This window comes from Electrophorus electricus, chromosome 16, assembly GCF_013358815.1.
Source record: "Electrophorus electricus isolate fEleEle1 chromosome 16, fEleEle1.pri, whole genome shotgun sequence".
Taxonomy (NCBI): domain Eukaryota; kingdom Metazoa; phylum Chordata; class Actinopteri; order Gymnotiformes; family Gymnotidae; genus Electrophorus; species Electrophorus electricus.
The window spans coordinates 18751623-18773106 of record NC_049550.1 but is presented as its reverse complement, the minus strand read 5'-3'; the positions used below and the strand labels follow the sequence as shown (position 1 = coordinate 18773106).

The window sequence follows — 21484 nt, the reverse complement described above, 5'->3', positions numbered from 1 at the left end:
AAAAAATGACTGCAAATGCAGGGCGCATGCGAGAGAGTGAATGGGAGTGAACGGAGCTAAATGGATAAAAAGGGAAAATTTAAATAGTTTCTCATCACTTGCACACTTCCTTTAATCTTGGGTAACAGAAGTTGATCAGATCACCAACCAATTCTCAACTCACTCAGTACTGCCAGCACACTTACTTAAAGACTGGAGTCAAATTAGGGTGGCTAGAAAATACATTTAAGTGTTAGTATTTTATTAGAACATTAATTATTGAATATAACATAAGGCTTTAATACTAAATCCAGTTTGAATAAATGTAGCTCAATGGTTAAGGTACTTGATTTATAATGGGATGGTTGCTGGTTCAAGCCCTGTCACTGCCAGTGTTGGGCCCCTAGAACACCTTATGCACCTTACAGTGGACATCCTTCCACAGGCCTCTTTCATGCATTGTTCCTGGTGTCATCAGTCCAAAACATGTTCATGACAATTTGGTCCATGATCTTGGCATGTTAAGGGAAATATCACCCTTAAAAATAAACTCTGTAGCATTCAACGGCGAGTCTGGGAAGTCTGGACTAGTGGCTGTGGTGGTCAGTGGTGCTGCAGGGATATCCGGGGGCACACCTACAGGTACAGACTTGACACATGGAACAGAAACAGGTTGAGAGACCTCTTGGGTGGCAAGAACAGGCCAGGCGGCCACCACTAGGCTGGGAACAGGAACAGAATTGGCGGCATCCACTATGCCGGGAACAGGCCAGGCGGCGTCTCTAGCGCCCAGGACTGGAACAGGATCAGGATGGGTGGTGTCTCTCGCGCCAGGGATTGGAATACGATCAGGACAGGTGGTGTTTCTTGCGCCGGAGGCAGGGAATGGCTGGGCGGCATTTCTCTTGCCAGAGGCAGGAACTGGGCTGGTGGCGTCTCTCTCGCCGTGGGTGGGAACTGGCTGGGTGGTTTCTTTTACACCAGAAACAGGGACTGATAGGGAGTCTGGGAGAGTGGCAGCTACAGCAGCTACACAATATGAAGGGGGATTGGTACCACTATGTTATATTTAGCGATGATGTATGCTTAAATGTTCTAAATAATCTTCACCTGAAAGGGGACTGTTTTTTCCTTATCCTGATTTGTTTTAAAAGGCCAATAAATGAAAAGTCACTGAAAAAAACATCATGTGAGTAAAATGCACAAGCCTGGATTTCTGTGGGATCTTTGTGATTAGCTTTTGTGCTGCTAATCTATGGCACCACACATAACATCACTCCAGCATGAGGTGTTTCAGTATGCAGAGTGATTTTGGAAAGCATTTGCATTTAATATCTTTGTCTGTGGGGGTTCCCGAGCTCCAAAGCCTTTATGTGCAGATGGAGACCCTTAAACATCTCCCAGGAACTATTGACCGAGCTCACTGAAGCGCGCGGGGAATGTTTATTTGGTGAATAGAATGTCCATCGATACAATAGGTCCATAGAAAGACATCTCTATACAAAGACATCTCTTCATAAGATGTTAGCGTGATCTAAGGACTGGCCTTGACATACGTGAGGAGTCATATTATATCCTTATATCTTTATGTCTTTACCATATATGTGTAACAAGGCAACATTTTAGGACACCTTTCCACAAACAAGGACCAAAGCAGTCATGAAGCATGCAGGTACAATCATACCCAACCCCTCTCACCTCAGACACCACCTCTTCATACACAAATAAACTAGCCCATTAGTTATATTAGATTACTATTTTATAATACTGTTATTTCTTTATTTTGCCTTTTTTAAGACTAGTTTATTTCCTATATTTTGTACTATGTAAATTGTCCAGTGTGTCTGATTAGTCTGAGTATGTTGTAATTAAAGTTATTCTCATTTAGATAATCACTGATTGATAGTACATCTAGTAAATTAGATACCGGAGAAGGGTGGTTGTCATACCTTAACAGGCCAGATTTAATTTATCATTCACTGGATTTCTAGCTTTCATTGTAAATAGGCTTTGGAAACCCTTAATTAGCATTCTACAGTAAATTCTACACTATTTGCGATATTAAACAGTTTCTCAATTACATTTTTCTGGATACAGCATTAGGGTTGGGTCTAAGCCTTAGGTATTCACGGTGTTGACAAGGACGCGCTTCAAGATTCATGCACGCGCAGTTTAGACTACTTGCTTCGGATGTTCAGGAATGTGGCTACGTTAGCTAGCCTGTTATGGATCAACCACAACAAACATCTGTTCCGTTTGAAATTATTTAACTAAGAAAGCGACCGTTTGGTCACGTTATATAGTCAACATTACAAATGGACAACGTTGATGGGGGTACGTAAACATCCTAAAATCATTGATATTAGTTATAGCTAGCTAACGCTAGCCGCCTAGCAAACTTGTCAAGGCACGCAGCTCTAGGTGTGGAGTTCAGTACCTGTGGGAGAGACCGCCGGAGAGACTGGGAGACACTATAGGAGAGACGGCCGGAGAGACTGGGAGACACTATGGGAGAGACTGCCGGAGGGACTGGGAGATACTATAGGAGAGACCGCCGGAGAGACTGCCGGAGGGACTGGGAGATACTATAGGAGAGACCGCCGGAGAGACTGGGAGACACTATAGGAGAGACTGCCGGAGACACTATGGGAGAGACTGCAGGAGAGACTGGGAGAGACTACAGGGGTGATACCTTACTAGTGCTAACGCTAGCTGGCCGGCTCTCTAAATAATGATATTTGCGGTTATGGGGCTGTCATAGCTGGCTGAAGTAAGTTCATTAACTATCTAGGTTATGTTAGGTGCTGGTTTGTCTGACATGTATAAGAGTACTGTTCTAATCCACTAACTAGGCAGATAACTAGATAAGGTTACTAAAGTAGCTAAGGTTACATTTAACTAATGTAACTAACGTTAAATTACATCGTGACTCGCTACTTTTCATTTTGGTGCAGTTGCCAACACTGGCGTTTTTTCGTCACGTAGCCAAACATTGCTGATCTCAATAATATGTCGATCTCAATAATAAATGAAATGCGTGTAGCCAAACGGGATGGTGTTACTCGTGTGGCGCAGATGAACTAGCTGGCTAGCTATGGTCCCGAACACCACACAGCCCAGTCTGGGTAACATCACAACTTAAAGTGCGAACTTGGATAAAATTTGGAATTACTATTTAAGTTAAGTGTATTAGCCAGAATGTTACGCTCTTTGTAAAATCGAGAAATAACAAACGTGGAAAACAAAAATGGTCTCTACAGTCTAAATATCGCTTTGTGGTTTCTTTTTAATGTCTCAACAGTCCGTTGTTTTAGAGAGGAGAAAAGAAAATTCTGTTCTTTAGTGTTTGTGTATAAGATATATACACAAGATCTTCAGTCACTGAAGCTGAGTCTTGAGGCTTGATTGACACATTTAACCCCCCCCCCCCCCCCCCACACACACACACACACACACACATACAGAGACAGACAGACAGACAGACACAGACAGAGGGGGCAGGTAGAATGGTGCCTATAGCTATGGTAGTTTCTTGTACCAGTTGAAAGTTCTTAGATGTAGGAAAACCAAACAGCAACCTTTTTATAAACCATCCAAAAAAGATTGTTTACTTCTGGGTGGATGTGGAAGTAGCTCTCTTGATCCTTCTCATGAAAATAAAACAATTTCATAAAATTAAACATAAACTGTACTTAATGTCAAAGTCAAATTTATTTATATAATGCTATAACAGCTTTTGTTATAAAGCAGCTTTACAGATATCCAGTACCATGCCTACTTTATATGGCTCTAACTGGCACACTGTCTTATGAATGAACCTGAGATGGGCCCATCTTTTTAAAGCTGCAGTGAGTAATGTTTTTGGCAGATGATCTCTTTATTATGAATGAAAGAATTTACACTTATGTAGCACCTTTCAAGGAAACCCAAGGACACTTTACAATCAACACACAGCTTTTGCATACAATCACATGCCAGTGAGAAGAAGCAGCCAATCTTACACAGTGTACTCTCAACCAGAAACCATGTCCCCCTGGGGGACTGAAATAGGTGCAGGGAGGGGAGAGGTGACAACACCCTGGACAGAGCACCATCCACAACTGGGCATGCAGACACACACAAACCTTAACACACATTTACACCAGGAAAATTTATTATGATAGCCAGTTTGACCTGATCTTGAACTGCGGGAGGAAACCAGCAGGAGTGCTGGGAGGCAAACGTTATAACCACCAGGCCACCATTACTGGTCTGAGTGGGTGATAGGGTCAGGATGAGCCCAGTGCTCTGGCAGATTTGTCCTGCATATCTATCAGCTGTATTTGCCATTGACTGTTGTGTTTCTGGTGTAGCTAAATAATGCATTACCTGCAGTAGTTGTAGCTAAAGAGAAATCTCTTGGCTCCTCACATGTTTAAAACAACCTCAAAGATGCGTTTTTATGAAAATGCTTTTGTTTTGTTATTTCACCTTGTGTGTACTAGGAAAGATTTCCATGTGTTGTGTTGTGTATTCTCTAGTGTTCCCCTCCAATTGTGTCACACAGAGAGACTGAGTTTGTGAGTGGTTGGGCTGCAGTAATAGATTATTTTAGTAATTAAGTATTCTAAGGATTACTCCATTAATTAATTATGTAATTGGAAAACAAATACTTTTGTTTTATTAAAGAGCAATAGTAAATATACAAAAAAGAATATGACGGGTGTCTTAAAATGAACAACTAATTCGTTTCTGTTTTAGAAAATCAACATTTTTATTGCTTAAATTTCATAATATATTTCTCAAAACTACTCCTAATTTAGTGTATTTAAATGCCATATTGCCTTATGGATTTTAAATAAAACATTTTCTGAAATTCAAAAACAAGAAGAGTAAATCGTAAAAATATATAAGTTAAAAAAAAATTAATTTCCAATTATTTCAAATAAAGGTATCTATGATATTTTCATTTGACCTTTTTATTTTTCATGTTTTTCAAGATATGTGCGGTATGGTTTGTGAATGGAGTCATTAAACATTATTTTGTCGAGGCTGGTGTACCAATGATTGTTGATATGAAAGGGAAACACAAAATAGTTTGGTTTACAAGAAATATAAAAATATAAATCAGGTAAAACTAAGTAATTTGCCATTTGCTACTTTCCATAACCTTTGCAGTGCACTCAGTGATCCTTAACATTTGTGTGAAAGCAGTTTTGAAAACAGTAGAAACATTTCTCAGAACACACAAAAGTTATTACTTCCTCAGTGTACAAAAGGTGATTTCCTAACAGTATATTTTTTCACAAATTCAATTTATTCATCCGAAATACAATTGTATGTAATATAACTTACTTTAGTCTTACTGTAATGCCTATTGAATATATATAAAAATGTCAAATTCATTGTCTCTGCCAATAAACATGAGAAATCGCTCTGGAAGAGTTCAACAATCTCGCATAGGGAATTGCATGCATTGCCAGCTAACCTTCTGTTAACTGGCAGCAGCATGACTGCATGACCTCAAGAGCCATGTATGATCACCCTGTTCTGTGAACCTCTCCTGTCTCTGCATTGATAAACCAAGCATGATGGTATGGACTGATCAAACTCTGGCTGGGCACAATGTCTGCATTTAAGTAAACATATTTGTCTATTGTCTTCACTAGAACCCACTCAACATTACTGCAATGAAGATACTGGTTCCTGGGAGCTTATTCATAGCCTCCATCCCTGGCTAATGATTCTAGAAAACAAGCAAAAGTACTTTAAAAAGTAAAATTTGACTTATTCATATTATGCTTCCACCATTCTATGGTAGAAGTAATACAATATCACCTCGCTTTAACATTATTTTGGTATGCTCCCACATTTTTGTTGTTAGAGAACCTAGTATTTAGCTACTGAATCTGTTTTCAGCTTGATGGATGTTTGCAAATATGTGGCTTAAGGCATGATGGGGCATAGGAATATTTGTGGATAGAGTTATATGGATTAAAAGAAGCTTCTATGCAAAGAATTTCCATCGATGATTTTTAGTGATCGAGTTACTCAAGTTTCTTGAATCATTTCAGCCCTAGTGAGAGGTGTTGTGTTTTCTTTAGCATTCCTCTCCAGACGGGTTGTTGCTGTCAATAACCCTCTGCTGGACCAGCTCCCCAGCTACCAGACCCTGCTCTACCGCAGGAAGTCATCAGGCAGCAGCAGCACAAAGCGTCGGCGTGTCTCCCGAGGGCGCTATGGCTCCACCAGCAGTGGGGGCGGGACCCAGGACGTGAGAGGCAAGTGTGCATATGGGAGGACACAGGATGGGCCTTCCCGCAGTACTACTGAGCACAGACTCGCCCGGGAACTGCCCTTGAACATGGCGGAGAAACGCAGACACAAGTGAGTGTGTGGGTGTGTGTGTGGGTGTGTGTGTGGGTGTGTGTGTAGGTGTGTGTGTAGGTGTGTGTGTATGTATGTGTGTGTGTGTGTGTGTGTGTGTGTGTGTGAGAGAGAGAGAGAGAAATGCAGACATAAGTGAGTATGTGAGGGGGTGAGTGAGTGTGGGTCTGTGAGAGAAATGCAGACACAAGCATGTGTCTGTGTGTGGGTATCTGTGGGTATTTCCCTTAACAGCTAATGTCTGCAATGTACTACACTGCAATATATACCTCTCTGGGTGTGTGTGTGACGAGAGCACAGGTTGCAACTCTACCGTGATCTGTCTGGCTGGAAACAGTGGCGTTCAAGTGCAGGGCACTACCTGAAGAGGATGAGAGAGGAGGGCTCTGTGGTGTTCAGTAGCATGCAGCTCTGGAGAACAGATATCCACCTCATAGAGGGTCAGACTCACACACTCGCTCTCTCATAGACATCATAGAGGGTCAGACTCACACACTCGCTCTGTCATACACATCATAGAGGGTCAGACTCACACACTCGCTCTCTCATAGACATCATAGAGGGTCAGACTCACACACTCGCTCTCTCATAGACATCATAGAGGGTCAGACTCTCACACTTGCTCTCTCATACACATCATAGAGGGTCAGACTCTCACACTCGCTCTCTCATACACATCATAGAGGGTCAGACTCACACACTCGCTCTCATACACATCATAGAGGGTCAGACTCACACACTTGCTCTCATACACATCATAGTGGGTCAGACTCACACACTCGCTCTCTCTCATACACATCATAGAGGGTCAGACTCACACACTTGGTCTCTCTCATACACATCATAGAGGGTCAGACTCACACACTCGCTCTCTCAGACCCACACCATAGAGGGTCAGACTCACACTCGTGCTCTCATCCACATCATAGAGGGTCAGACTCTCACACTTGTTCTCTCTCACATCCTCAGCATAGAGGGCTTGTCTTGTATGATGGGGTGTGTGTGTATTCTGCAGGCATGTTCGGGACGGGGATTCTCTCATATTTCTCCTTCCTGCGTTTCCTGGTCCTGCTGAACTTCATGATGTTTCTGCTCATCTTCAGCTTTGTGATCCTACCAGTCATCGTGGCGAAACGCACGTCTTCCAACCTCACTGTCACCAGTGGAGAAGGTACACACACACACACACACACACACACACACACACACACACACACACACACACACACACTCACACAAAGAGTACTGCTCTCTCTGCTTTCTCTCTCCACTTTCACATGCACCCACACCTTATTTCATTCATAATCCACAGCAGCTGTGTATTATCTATATGTTGTTTCCACTGATTATTTCAAAAGATTGTTTTTAACTGTGTATGTGTTTGTGTGCATGTGTTCAGAGATAGAATGCAGTGTGTATCCTCCCAGATCTCGACAGGGCCTGGTGGTCTTTCACCAGTACATTACTGACCTGCTGTCTGGAACGGTAGGAATCATGTTGCGTTGCGTTAACACTGAGTGAATTGATCATTGCTGCATTAACACTGAGTGAGTTGATCTGTGATGCTTTCAAACTGTCCGTGTTGTTTCAATACCAAATCACTCAGTGCTCTGTGAATACTCAAACTGCATTTAGTGCAGTTTCAATACCAAATCACTCAGTGCTGTTTAAATACTTAGTGCTGTTTCAGTACTGAATCACTCACCACTGTTTTAATAAAGAATCACTTAGTGCTATTTTAATACTGAGTCACGCAGTGCTATATAAATAATGAATCAGCTAATGCTTTGTGGTAGTGGCAGTGGTAGCTCAGTGGTTAATGTACTCAACTTGTAATCGGAAGGTTGCCACATCAGGGACCACAATCACCAAGTTGCCCTTAACCCGCAATTGCTCAAGTTGTACTGAGCCATGATTGTAAGTTGCTTTGGATAAAAGCTTCAGCTAAATGTAAATTTGGTTAAATCTACCTGTTCTATGGGTACTATAAAGAAGGTGTGTGTTTGTGTGTAGGGATTCCTGGAGCAGACCTACCTGTTCTATGGGTCCTATATGGTGGAGTCCATCCAGTTCCCCTCATTCAGCTACAGTGTGCCGATAGCTTACTTGCTCTGCACCATTGCCTACCTACTCCTGAGCCTCCTCTGGATCGTTAAGAGGTACAGTTCTGTGTGCAGTGTGTGTGTGAGTGATGCATCTTACAGAAGTTAACTGAGAGCCTGAAACAGGACCATGCTAAGTATGTATGTGTTTGGGTGTGTGTGAGTGTGACAAGGCCATGCTAAATGTTTGGGGGAGCTAATGCTCCACAGGCTAACTAGATTTGTAATAAGATATTGTGTGTGTAAATCTGTGAGTGTGCATTTCTGTGTGGGTGTTCATGTCAGGAGCTTGCTTTAAGCAGAAGCTGATCCAAGATGAAGACCGTTTCTGTGTGTGTGTGTGTGTGTGTGTGTGTGTGTGTGTGTGTGTTCAGATCAGTGACTGGTTTTAAGCGGAAGCTTATTCGGGATGAAGACCGTTTCCAGAGTTTCTGTAATAAGATCTTTGCTGCCTGGGACTGCTGTATCACTAATGAGAACGCCGCCCGACTGAAACACAAAAGTCTCCTTTATGAGCTCAAGGTACCGAACCTACAGCACACCTGAAATATACACACATTAAAACACACACACACCCATTATTCACTACAACCCCAAAATACCATCAAATCTTAAGCGCACACATTTTCATTTATGGCATTTGGTAGACACTCTTATCTAGAGGGACTTCAAAAAGTGCCTTGTCATTTACTCATAGAATACCTCCTGGCCAGTACAGTAGGTTAGTATCCAAGATACCAATGAACTATAATACTGTTGAAACACAGGCATCAATGCTGATGTGTAGAAGTGCAAATTACAAAAGCTCAATCAGTGCAATAAACCCTACAATTAGTACTAGAGATCCAGTTAGTCAATATAGGAGCTGTCAACATCAGTGCAATAAACAGTACCCTACCAGTCGGCATTTGAAGAGTGCAAGGGACCCTGCTGTTCGGTCAGCAAGCAGAAGTTCATTCCACCATCTAGGAGGAAATACAGAGAATAGTCTTGATGCTTCTCTTCCATGATACTTGAAGTATGGTATTTCAGGCTGAGCCATACTTGTGGTTTGAAATATTCAAGGTACGGCTCGGGCTTTGAACATTGACATCATATATGAAGGGGCTGGTCCGTTTTTGGCCTAGTAGGCAAGCATCAAGGTTTTAAATCTGATACATGTAGCTACTGGAAGCCAATGAAGGGAGAGCAGCAGTGGAGTGACGTGTGAACTTCGGAAGATTGAAGACCAGTCGTGCTGCTGCATTCTGGACAAGTTGTAGAGGTTTGATGGCTCTTAGAGAAAGACCAAATCCTTCAGTGTTACAAAGGAGGAATCTGCAAGGGTCACATTTGAAACATGGGTTGAGAACAACAACTGGTTGTCCAAAGTTGTGCCCAGGCTACAAGCAGCTTCAGATGGTGATACCAGGGAGTTCTTGAAGGAAACTGTGAGGTCATGGTAAGGGCTGGGAGTTCCTAGGATGTACAGAATCTCAGTTTTACTGGGGTTGAGCTTCAAATGGGCTGTCATCCATGATGCAATATTGCTCAAGCATTCTGAGATACATCTGGAAACCAGTGTGTTGGAGGGTGGGAAAGAAAGAAATAATTGGGCGTCGTCAGCATAACAGTTGTAGTAGAGGCCATGAGAAGATATTACATCACCAAGAGAAGAGAAGAGGGCCTAATACTGAGCCCTGCGGGACACCAATGGAGAGTTTATATGTATTGGATGTGGATCTTCCCCACGTTACCTGATAGGACCGTCTCTCCAGATAGGACTGAAATCATTTCCATGCAGAGCCAGTCACACCGGGGCTGGAGAGGAGAATTTTGTGGTTACTTTGTCAAAGGCTGCCAAAAGGTCGAAAAGACAGATGACAGTTTGGCAGAATTAGCAGCATGAATTTTCTCTGTCACTGCTATGAGGGCTTTTACTGTTGAATGTGCTGGTTTGTAGCCAGAATGATTGGGATCATGCAGCTTTTTTTAGGTGAGGAAAATAAATAATTGATTGTAAACTGCTCGTTCAAGGGCTTTTAGCGGAAAGAGAGAAGTGATACTGGTCTGTAATTGGTTATTTTGGAGCCATCGAGTGGCCTTCTTGAGGATTGGTACTATCCTGGCAGTTTTGAACGTAGTTGGTACATGTCCAGAGGATAAGGAGTTCTTGTTGATGATGGAGATGAAAGGAAGCAGATCCTTCAGAGATGAAAGGAAGCAGGAAGGAGTTGTTGATGACAGAGATGAAAGGAAGCAGATCTCTTGAGATCTGGAACATAGTGGAAAGAATGGGATCTAGTGGATTGCTGGAAGTCAGGAATTGAATAATTTTGTCTGAGGAGATAGGAGAAAAAAGAAGCCAGAGACTTAGATGTAGGGGATTGAACACTGGTGGGAACAGGAAAAGGACTGACGGATTGCTGCAACCTTCTCCTCAAAGAACGTGATGAAATCCTCAGCAGTAAGAGATGAGGTAGGAGGGGGAGGGTTAAGGAGAGAAGAAAACATACTGAAAAGCTTGTGTGGATCAGATGCTGATGATTCAAATTTTCCTGTGTAGTAGGATCACTTTGCAGGTGTTACTTCCAGTGAGAACTTGGAAAGGAGAGACTGGTATGAGCTGAGGTCTGATTCTAGGTGAGTGTTCCTCCACCACCTCTCTGCAGTCCTTAGTTTTCTCTTGTGGCAGTGGAGTGTTTGTTAGCCAGGGGGCAGGTGGGGAAGATATTGTGGTCTAGAGGAGAGAGCGCACAGAAGTTTCATTGATGATGAAAATGTAGAAAGGAAAGTATTAGTAAGTATTAGCAATCCAGGGAGAGAGAAGAAAGTGTGTCAGAGTGAGGAAGGGTGGACAAAATAGTAGAAGTAAGAGAAGAGGGAGTGATGGAGTGCAGATTGCGATAGAAGGAGGAAGAACATGTTGAGGAGGTATGGATGGAAAGAGAAGCAAGGGAGAGAGTAGTATAGAAAATGATGGTTTGAAAGGTGGAGGGGGGTGACTGCGATGTTGTGTGTTGTGGTGGTCCTGGTGAAAATCAGGTCATTGCTGCTCTGTGAGTCGGAGGAGACTGGTTGAAGGTGAGGTCAAATGTCATCAACAGTGGAAAGATGCAGGAGGAGTATAGCTTGTCTGATGGAAGATTGAAGTCACCAAGAAGAATGAGTGGATTTCCTTCAATGGGGAATTGACTCAGGAGAACTTCAAGCTCGTCAGTGAAGTTATCTAGGGAACCTGGAGGGCTTACAGTGTCATTCATACCAAACCTCACATCATTGTCATCTACTAATAGTGTGAAATTCAAAAGAAGAGATGGAAAGAGCAGAGAAGGAAAGTGGAGTGAAATGCAAACTTTGAGAAAATAATAAACCTATGCCACATCCCCTGCCAAGATGCCTCATAGAATGTGTAAATGAAAAGGCAGAGGACAGGGCAGCCAGAGTCGCGAGGTCACGGGTGGTGCAGGTCTCTGTTAGTGCCAGGAAATGTAGTGAGTGGAGGGACGCTAGGGCGGAGATGAAGTCAGCCTTCTGGACAGCAGATTGGTAATTTCAGGCCCTACTGCCACCACAATCTGTGATTGTACCGAATGTTGGGAGTAAATGTAGTTGCTGACATTGCAGCATCTACAATGAATTGTGGGATATGTAGACAGGAATGACATTTCAGATTGTAAAGATGCTAGGTTTGTGGACGTATGTGATGAAAATTTGGTGAAGTGTGAGTGAAAAAAAGGTACTTGGATGAGATTGAGAAGTCAGTCTCAGTGTAGATGAGGAACTAAAGGAAAAGCACAACAAAAGCCTTCTGCAGGCGTTGATTACCACTACAGACACATCTGTAGCAGAGTCATCCTAATTTTACAGTTCAGTAAGTGCTGTGTCCACACAGCACGCCTGTACCAGCACGCGCACACACAGCATGCCTGTACCAGCGCGCGCACACACAGCACGCCTGTACCAGCGCGCGCACACACACAGCACGCCTGTACCAGCGCGCGCACACACACAGCACGCCTGTACCAGCGCGCGCACACACACAGCACGCCTGTACCAGCGCGCGCGCACACACACAGCACGCCTGTACCAGCGCGCGCGCGCACACACACAGCACGCCTGTACCAGCGCGCGCACGCACAGCACGCCTGTACCAGCACACCGTAAACACACAGCACGCCTGTACCAGCACACCGTAAACACACAGCACGCCTGTACTAGCACATGTGTTTAAGGTGTGGTAGTACAGGAGTGCTGTGTGTGTTTAAGGTGTCATGATACAGGTGTATGTGCATGTTTATGGTGTGCAAATACAGGATCTGCTGTGTGTGTTTACGGTGGGGTGGTACAGGTGTGCTGGTAAAGGCGCGCTGTGTATGTGTGTTTACGGTGTGCTGGTACAGGCGCGCTGTGTGTATGTGTTTACGAGGTGCTGGTACAGGCGCGCTGTGTGTATGTGTTTACGGTGTGCTGGTACAGGCGCGCTGTGTGTATGTGTTTACGGTGTGCTGGTACAGGCGCACTGTGTGTGCGTACGGTGTGCTGGTACAGGCGCACTGTGGGTATGCGTTTACGGTGTGCTGGTACAGGCGCGCTGTGGGTATGCGTTTACGGTGTGCTGGTACAGGCGCGCTGTGGGTATGCATTTACGGTGTGCTGGTACAGGCGCGCTGTGGGTGTGCGTTTACGGAGAAGTCTGATTTTCTCCTTCCTTACAAGCCCACTCACACTCAGATCTTCCTCATCCAGGCTGCAGACTGTTCCTTCCTCCAGCCTACACGGCGATGGTGACTGTGCCATTTGTAGATGTGCTCATCCACTCTGGAACTCTCTTCCCCTTCTGGTCCAGCAGGCTGCCACTCTCTCTATTCAAGTCTAACTTTAAAAATCTCTCTTCCCTTGCCTATAATATTTCTCAATCCTAACCTCTTTCATCAGCTCTTGTGCATGTTCTGTAAGTGCCATCTGTAAATGTAATGGATACTGGATATGTTGTCCTATCAGTGTCTTTTGTACTGACTACTGTAAGCATCTTTGGGTCCTTGAAAAGCTCTAAATAAATACAATGTATTATTATTGTTATTACTATTATTAATATTTTACAATAAGCTAAAGCAATATTTTTGTTTATCTATGTTTTTTTTTTTAAATATAAAAACCTTCCTGAGGTGATGGATCTTGGGATGAAATAAGCTTGTTGTTTATCTCTTTTATGTGAAGCACTTTGAATTTGAACTTGCCTTGCATGGTGTGTGTGTGTGTGTGTGTGTGTGTGTGTGTGTGTGTGTGTGTGTGTGTGTGTGTGTGTGTAGACTGATCTGGAGGAGGAGAGGATCAGACAGAAAATAGCTGAGCGCTCCCGTCAGGAGAAGTGTCGTATCTACACACTCAGATTCACTCTCAACCTCTTTGTCATCTGTGTGTTGGCCGCCTGCTTTTACGCCATCTACATCGCCACAATCTTCTCACAGCAAATACAGGCACAGGTGAAGTGCACGTGTGTGTGTATGCATAGTATACCTATATTGTAGAGCTGTTTGTGTGTGCACAAGTGTGTACCTGCATGTGTGCAGAGAGATCAGTAGTATACCTTTTATCATAGTTTATCTTCATTTGTTTGTGTGTGTGTGTAGGCGTCTCAGCAGTACACCTTTATTGTGGCATTGATATTTGAGTATCTGCCCTCCATCGTTATCACAATGGCCAACTTCATCACTCCGATCATCTTCACTATCATCATCAGCTTTGAGGACTACTCTCCTGCCTTCGAGATCCGCTTCACACTCCTGAGGTGTGTGTGTGCGCACGCACGTGTGTGTGTGTGCGCGTGCGCGCGCACACGTGTGTACATGTGGTGCGCATGCGTATGTGTGCATGAGAGTAAATTTGTAGTTACTTCTCAAGTACAGCTCCATTACCCCAACCCCTGTCCCTATTTCCCCAACCCCTGTCCCTATTGCACAAACCCATCACTATTACCACAAGCACTATCCCCTTTACCCATATCCCCATCCCCATTTTTCAAATCTGCGTCTCATTTACCCAAACCCCCGTCACTATTACCCCAACCAAACCACATCACTATTACCCTAACCCTGTCACTATTACCCCAACCAAACCCCATCACTATTACCCTAACCAAACCCCATCACTATTACCCTAACCCTGTCACTATTACCCCAACCAAACCCCATCACTATTACCCTAACCAAACCCCATCACTATTACCCTAACCCTGTCACTATTATACCTCAACCCTGTCAGCATTATCCCAACCTCATTACCCCAACCCACATTCCTATTAACCCAAACTGTTCCCATTACCCTAACCCCATCACTATTATCCCTATTACCCTAGCCTCCGACCCCATTACCCCAAACTTCTGTCACTATTACCCCAACCCCCATTACTATTATCCCAATCCCCTTCACCATAATCCCAACTCCCATCACCATTACCCCTGCACCCCATTACCCCATTACCCCAACACCCGTCACTATTACCTCAATCCCCATCCTCATTACCTCATCACTGTTACTCCAACCCCTGTCACTGTTACTCCAACCCCTGTCACTGTTACTCCATCCCCTGTCACTGTTACTCCAACCCCTGTCACTGTTACCCCAAGCCATCCCTGTTACCCCAGCCCCTGTCCAACTTATTCCAAATCCTTTTCTCATACCCTTTGACGTCTAGCCTCTTATCGCATTTCCTTTAACACCTGCTCCTAACATACCCTAACCTCTTCCACATACCATAACATACCCTAATATCTGGTTCACATACCTTAACATACCGTAATCTTTGTTTCCCATACCCTAACTCCTATATCATGTCCTGTAACCTCCAACCCCTAATGCCTTTATCATATCGTGTAACCTCTAATCCCATGAATGGTTTTACGCATTTTCATGGTGTACAGAGATATAAAAATGTTACAGTCACTGGCTTGCTTTGTCAGGTTGTGTATTGCAGAGTGTTTCTTAAGTTAGAATGTTGTTGCTCATTGTTCACTGTGTGTGTGTGTGTGTGCGCGTGCGCATGCGTGCGTGCTGTCCTCTGCAGGTGTGTTTTCATGCGATTGGCCAGTATTGGGGTCCTGCTCTTTTCTCTGTGGTCCCAGATTAGATGCCCTGAAACAGATTGTCCCTGTGGATACAACAAAAAGCTTTACCCTGTGAGCGTGCGCACACACACACACACACACACACACACACACACACACACACACACACACACACACACACCCACCCCCACACCCACACCCACACCCACCCTCCCATCCATCCACCACCTCACCAATCACTGTGTGTGTGTATTTATGTGTGAGTTCAGTGCTGGGAGACGCATGTCGGGCAGGAGATGTACAAGCTGTTGATCTTTGATTTTCTCATCATCGGAGCGGTCACACTTTTCGTGGAGTTTCCCCGAAAGTAGGATAAAGTCTTTACTTTGTTCACACAGGCATAGATCAGCCTGACTGATCTGTTACAGTCAGAGATAAGTCTTTGTTCACACTTAGTCTGAGTTAATTATGGTTATGATGATCAGCTCTTGGGTTGACAACTCAGTTCTGACTCAGTCAAATAATATAAAGAAATCATAGCAGTGTGAATTAGGCTGACTGTTTAAAGTAGACATTAGCCACTACTATGGGAGACAACTCTTGCTTTGTAATAGATTATAATGAATCACTATCATTCTTTTGTTTGAAGCATCTTAGTAATCATTTAGTTGGCACGTGTTTTGAGGGTATTAAAGAGTTGACTCCTCTGAAGGATTCTAGTGAATCACTGTGACTATGCGCTGGTGAAGTGGCTGGGTCAGCAGGAGTTTGCCATCCCTCACAACGTCCTGGAGATCATCTACGGCCAAACCATCTGCTGGATTGGGGCTTTCTACTGCCCCCTGCTGCCCGCCATCAACACCATCAAATACTACTTAGTATTTTATATCAAGAAGGTAAGAATATTCACCTTTAGACATTTAACCCTTTACTGTACTCGATCCTCAGAGACATGTTTGCAGTCTGACATTTTCTTTTTCTTTTTATAAATTTGCACAGGAGCTAGGAGTCTGATGTAGCTAAGAAGTAACTAGTCTCAATATCACCCAATATCATTCATAATAACATTCCCATATATTCATCCCCTGGCATCTTAATACAGACATCACCACTGATCCGTACAGTGTAGTTTTCTTCACTTTTATAAACGCTAATAAGACATGCTATGTCCCAAACCACATCCTGAAGCCTGTCACATGACTAAAATGAATACAGTGAAATCTGTCACATACTTAAAGTAAATACAGTGAAGTGTGTTGCATGACAAAAGTGAATGCATTGTAGATTTGGGGATGCTATAATGAGAATGTACTGATTGTGTTGATTAAAACGTTTTAGTAGACAAAGTGAAAAATGTTGGTTTAGCTGTTCACAGGGGACTCGTACCTCAGTGTTCACTGGTTAAATAATTAACCGTATAATGTGTATTATAGCTTAGGGTTAATTGTCTTGTATCTTAATAAAGTAGTTGTAATGGTTAGCATACCTGGTGATAAAGCTGTTATATTGCAGGTGACCCTGGTGAATAACTGTTGATAAAGGTGTTAATGCAGGTGACTGGTAAATAACTGTTGATAAAGGTGTTATATTGCAAGTGACCCTGCTGAATAACTGTTGATAAAGCTGTTGTAATGCAAGTGACCCTGCTGAATAACTGTTGATAAAGCTGTTGTATTGCAAGTGACCCTGCTGAATAACTGTTGATAAAGCTGCTGTATTGCAAGTGACCCTGCTGAATAACTGTTGATAAAGGTGTTAATGCAGGTGTCCCTGGTGAATAACCATTGATAAAGGTGTCATATTGCAGGTGACTCTGGTGAATAACTGTCGCCCTGCTTCACGCCCATTCAGGGCAAGCAGCTCCACATTCTTCTTCCTGGCAGTACTGCTGATCGGCCTAGTACTGGCTACTGTGCCCATTATAGTGAGCATGACTCAGTGAGTAACACACACACACACACACACACACACACACACACACACACACACACACACACACACACACACACACACACACACACACACACACACACTGAGTACTGGCTACTGTGCCCATTATAGTGAGCATGACTCAGTGAGTAACACACACACACACACACACACACACACACACACACACTGAGTACTGGCTACTGTGCCCATTATAGTGAGCATGACTCAGTGAGTAACACACACACACACACACACACACACACACACACACACACACTGAGTACTGGCTACTGTGCCCATTATAGTGAGCATGACTCAGTGAGTAACACACACACACACACACTGAGTACTGGCTACTGTGCCCATTATAGTGAGCATGACTCAGTGAGTAACACACACACACACACACACACTGAGTACTGGCTACTGTGCTCATTATAGTGAGCATGACTCAGTGAGTAACACACACACACACACACACACACACACACACACACTGAGTACTGGCTACTGTGCCCATTATAGTGAGCATGACTCAGTGAGTAACACACACACACACACACACTGAGTACTGGCTACTGTGCCCATTATAGTGAGCATGACTCAGTGAGTAACACACACACATACACACACACACACACACTGAGTACTGGCTACTGTGCCCATTATAGTAACACACACACACACACACACACACACACACACACACACACACACTGAGTACTGGCTACTGTGCCCACTATAGTGAGCATGATTCAGTGAGTAACACACACACACTGAGTACTGTCTACTGTGCCCATTATAGTGAGCATGACTCAGTGAGTAACACACACACACACACACACACACACACACACACACACACACACACACCGAGTACTGGCTACTGTGCCCATTATAGTGAGCATGACTCAGTGAGTAACACACACACACACACACTGAGTACTGGCTACTGTGCCCATTATAGTGAGCATGACTCAGTGAGTAACACACACACACACACACACACACACACACACACACTGAGTACTGGCTACTGTGCCCATTATAGTAACACACACACACACACACACACACTGAGTACTGGCTACTGTGCCCACTATAGTGAGCATGATTCAGTGAGTAACACACACACACTGAGTACTGTCTACTGTGCCCATTATAGTGAGCATGACTCAGTGAGTAACACACACACACACACACACACACACACACACACACACACACACACACACCGAGTACTGGCTACTGTGCCCATTATAGTGAGCATGACTCAGTGAGTAACACACACACACACTGAGTACTGGCTACTGTGCCCACTATAGTGAGCATGACTCAGTGAGTAACACACACACACACACACACACACTGAGTACTGGCTACTGTGTCCATTATAGTGAGCATGACTCAGTGAGTAACACACATGCGCACACACACACACTGAGTACTGGCTTTTGTGCCCATTATAGCGAGCATGACTCAGTGAGTAACGTGTGTGTGTGTGCACGTGTCTGTGTGCGTTCATATGCCTGTGTTTTTGCATGTATCTCTGTGTGTGCACGTTAGGATTCGGAGCTCTGGTTCATGTGGGCCATTTGTGAACTACAACACGTCGTGGGCAGTGGTTCCACAGACTGTGTCACTGCTACATCCACATTTACGCTCCTTCCTCACCACGCTCTCCTCTGAGGCTTTCGCTGTGTCCTTCTTCGTCATCACCTGGTCAGGAAATACACACACACACACACCATCTACACACAGAGATCTACTTGTTCTGTAATATGGAGAGAATAGATCCACTAGGATGTTGTTCACATGTGTTAAAGGGATAAAGTTTAAACACTATGTACATGTACAGTAAAATGAAATGTTTCTCTTCACATATCCCATATGGGGTCAGAGTGCAGGGTCAGCTGTTGTACAGCAGCCCTAAAGTCAAGAAGGTTAAGCCCCTTGATCAAGGGCCCAACAGAGGCTGCATGGCAGAGCCGAGATTCAAACCAGCAACCAATTGATAACCCAAAGTCCTATCCACTAGGCTGATGGTGGACATTGAAAATTGGGTGGACACAGGAGCTCTACCAGAGAGTTTTGGTCAGAGAATGAAAACATGTACAGTATGAGGAAAGATTGTGTTTTTGGAACATTGAAGTATGTAAATCTATTCTAGTAGCCCCCAAAATAAAATGATAAAGCGTGAAAATGAGCATAATAGGTTCTCGTTAATTATGAACAGTGAAAATGAGTATAATGAATCCTCTTTCATGTGTAGGTGTTGCAGTAAATGTTACATTTAATATTAAACATTACACACTAGGGATGTATGTGGCACAAGTGTATGAAATTGTGTGTTTCTGTGTTGCAGTATGGCAATGTTATATGTCATAGCATTGGCTGGAGCTTATAAACGTGTGATAAATCAGCTGAGAGATCAGCTTGTCATGGTGTGTATAACATAACCTCATACAATCTCACATTCACAATCAGTCACCAACACACATATAGGGCAGTGGTAGCTCAGGTGCTTGGCTAGTAATTGGAAGGTTGCTGGTTCAAGCCCCACCACTGCCAAATTGCCACTTTTGGGTCCCTGAGCAAGGCCCTTAACCCTCAATTGCTCAAGTTGTACTCAGTCATAATTGGAAGTCGCATTGGATAAAAGCGTCAGCTAAATGCATATATGAGAGTCACTCACAAACAAACACTCTCTCGTAAGACACACAACCATTCAGTATTATTCTTGTTCTTTACAATTAAATGTCTTAAAGATTCCCAACAGAAAATTTGTAATTATATATAAAAAAGTAAACATTGTAGTACATTAAATAGCCTTCTCTCTTCCTCCACTTGTCTGTTGCTTCCTGTCCTTATCACTGTTTCTGTATCTCTCTCGCATATATAATGTCCTTCCCCTTCTTGCTTGCTCTTTCTCTATCTGTCTGTATCTCTATTTCTGTATCGCGCCCTCTCTCTCCCCCCAGGAGGGACGCGATAAGCGTTTTCTCATTCAGAAGCTGTGTCAGGCCCAGGCAAACTCATCCAGTCGGTTGGTGCAGGGTTACCACGGGAACAGAAGACATGGCAGTACCGGGGTGTACATGGTTCAGGTGCCCACTTAGGTGAAGACTCAGGCATAGAGGTACTCTCATGGGTGTGGGTTATTAAGGTGCTCTTGGGTTATTGGTTTGCTTCATGATTAACTTATTGATCAAACTTGTGGAGAGATCTCTTACTGGTTAAAAAGTTAAAATCTTCAGTATAACTGTTAAAAGGAAAGAGTTCAATGCATTTTTATTTTCTATTTATATTTCATCTGAGTTTACCAGAAAGAAAACCTGAAATTCTTGAACAGCAGGCAGACAGTACACTTCCCCTGAGTGTTCACATGTACTGGAGCACACTTCCCCCGAATGTTACATTCTCACACACACTCACGTGCACATATATATGTACACATACACACACAGATAGGCACTCATGCACCCCCCCCCTCCACATTTGTATATAAACCTGCATGCACACACAACACTAACCACCAGGTTGGATAATAACCCCAAGGGTACCTCAGACATTGTATACCATAAACCACACAACTATAATAAAAGACCTGGATGAAACATTTGACAACAAAAGATATAACTAGGCAACTTTAACTAACTCTCCAATCCTGTAACATTACTGAAACTGTTGCTCATGATCATTCCTGTCACGGATTGCCTGTTTTGTAATTTGTCTTTTTGCTATATTTTTAAGTATTTAAATTGTATTGTTGAAATCAAACAATCTGTAATGGAACCGTTTAGGTGTGGGTATTAAACAACTATACAGTATTTCGACGCCGGCACGTCTGCGTGTTTTTGTGTCTTGTTTTTGTGTTCAAATAGTCAAGTTGCAGTTCTGAACTAGACCCTGGGTTTGCAGAGAAGCAGGAACAAACTTTTTAGTGGCCTGCTTATTACTGAAGAAGAATTCACATTGCTGCATGCCTCTCACAGCATGTGACTAAAGAAAAATGATTGAGCAGAAACCGGTTAGGTTCGTCCTTTTGTGCAGTCTTAA

At 43.5% G+C, this 21484-nt stretch overlaps 1 protein-coding gene across 3 annotated transcripts; it reads left to right on the top strand.

Annotated features, from left to right (window-relative positions):
* Positions 1-2139: 2139 nt before the first annotated feature.
* LOC113567719 (transmembrane channel-like protein 7) lies at positions 2140-21255 on the top strand. 3 transcript variants are annotated; one of them, XM_035535044.1, is made up of 16 exons: positions 2141-2313; positions 6063-6345; positions 6646-6785; positions 7361-7516; positions 7745-7830; positions 8359-8504; positions 8822-8969; positions 13739-13912; positions 14060-14217; positions 15493-15604; positions 15763-15860; positions 16206-16389; positions 17301-17431; positions 18992-19147; positions 19791-19869; positions 20407-21255. In XM_035535044.1, the coding sequence occupies exons 1-16, from the start codon at positions 2295-2297 to the stop codon at positions 20542-20544; spliced, it is 2208 nt and encodes a 735-aa protein (XP_035390937.1). In that variant the 5' UTR covers positions 2141-2294; the 3' UTR covers positions 20545-21255. The 3 variants fall into 3 exon arrangements, with proteins under 3 accessions (XP_035390938.1, XP_035390937.1, XP_035390939.1); XM_035535045.1 differs by lacking the exon at positions 19791-19869 and having other exon boundaries at positions 2140-2313; XM_035535046.1 differs by lacking the exon at positions 2141-2313 and having other exon boundaries at positions 6262-6345; positions 6639-6785.
* The last annotated feature ends 229 nt before the right edge of the window (positions 21256-21484 follow it).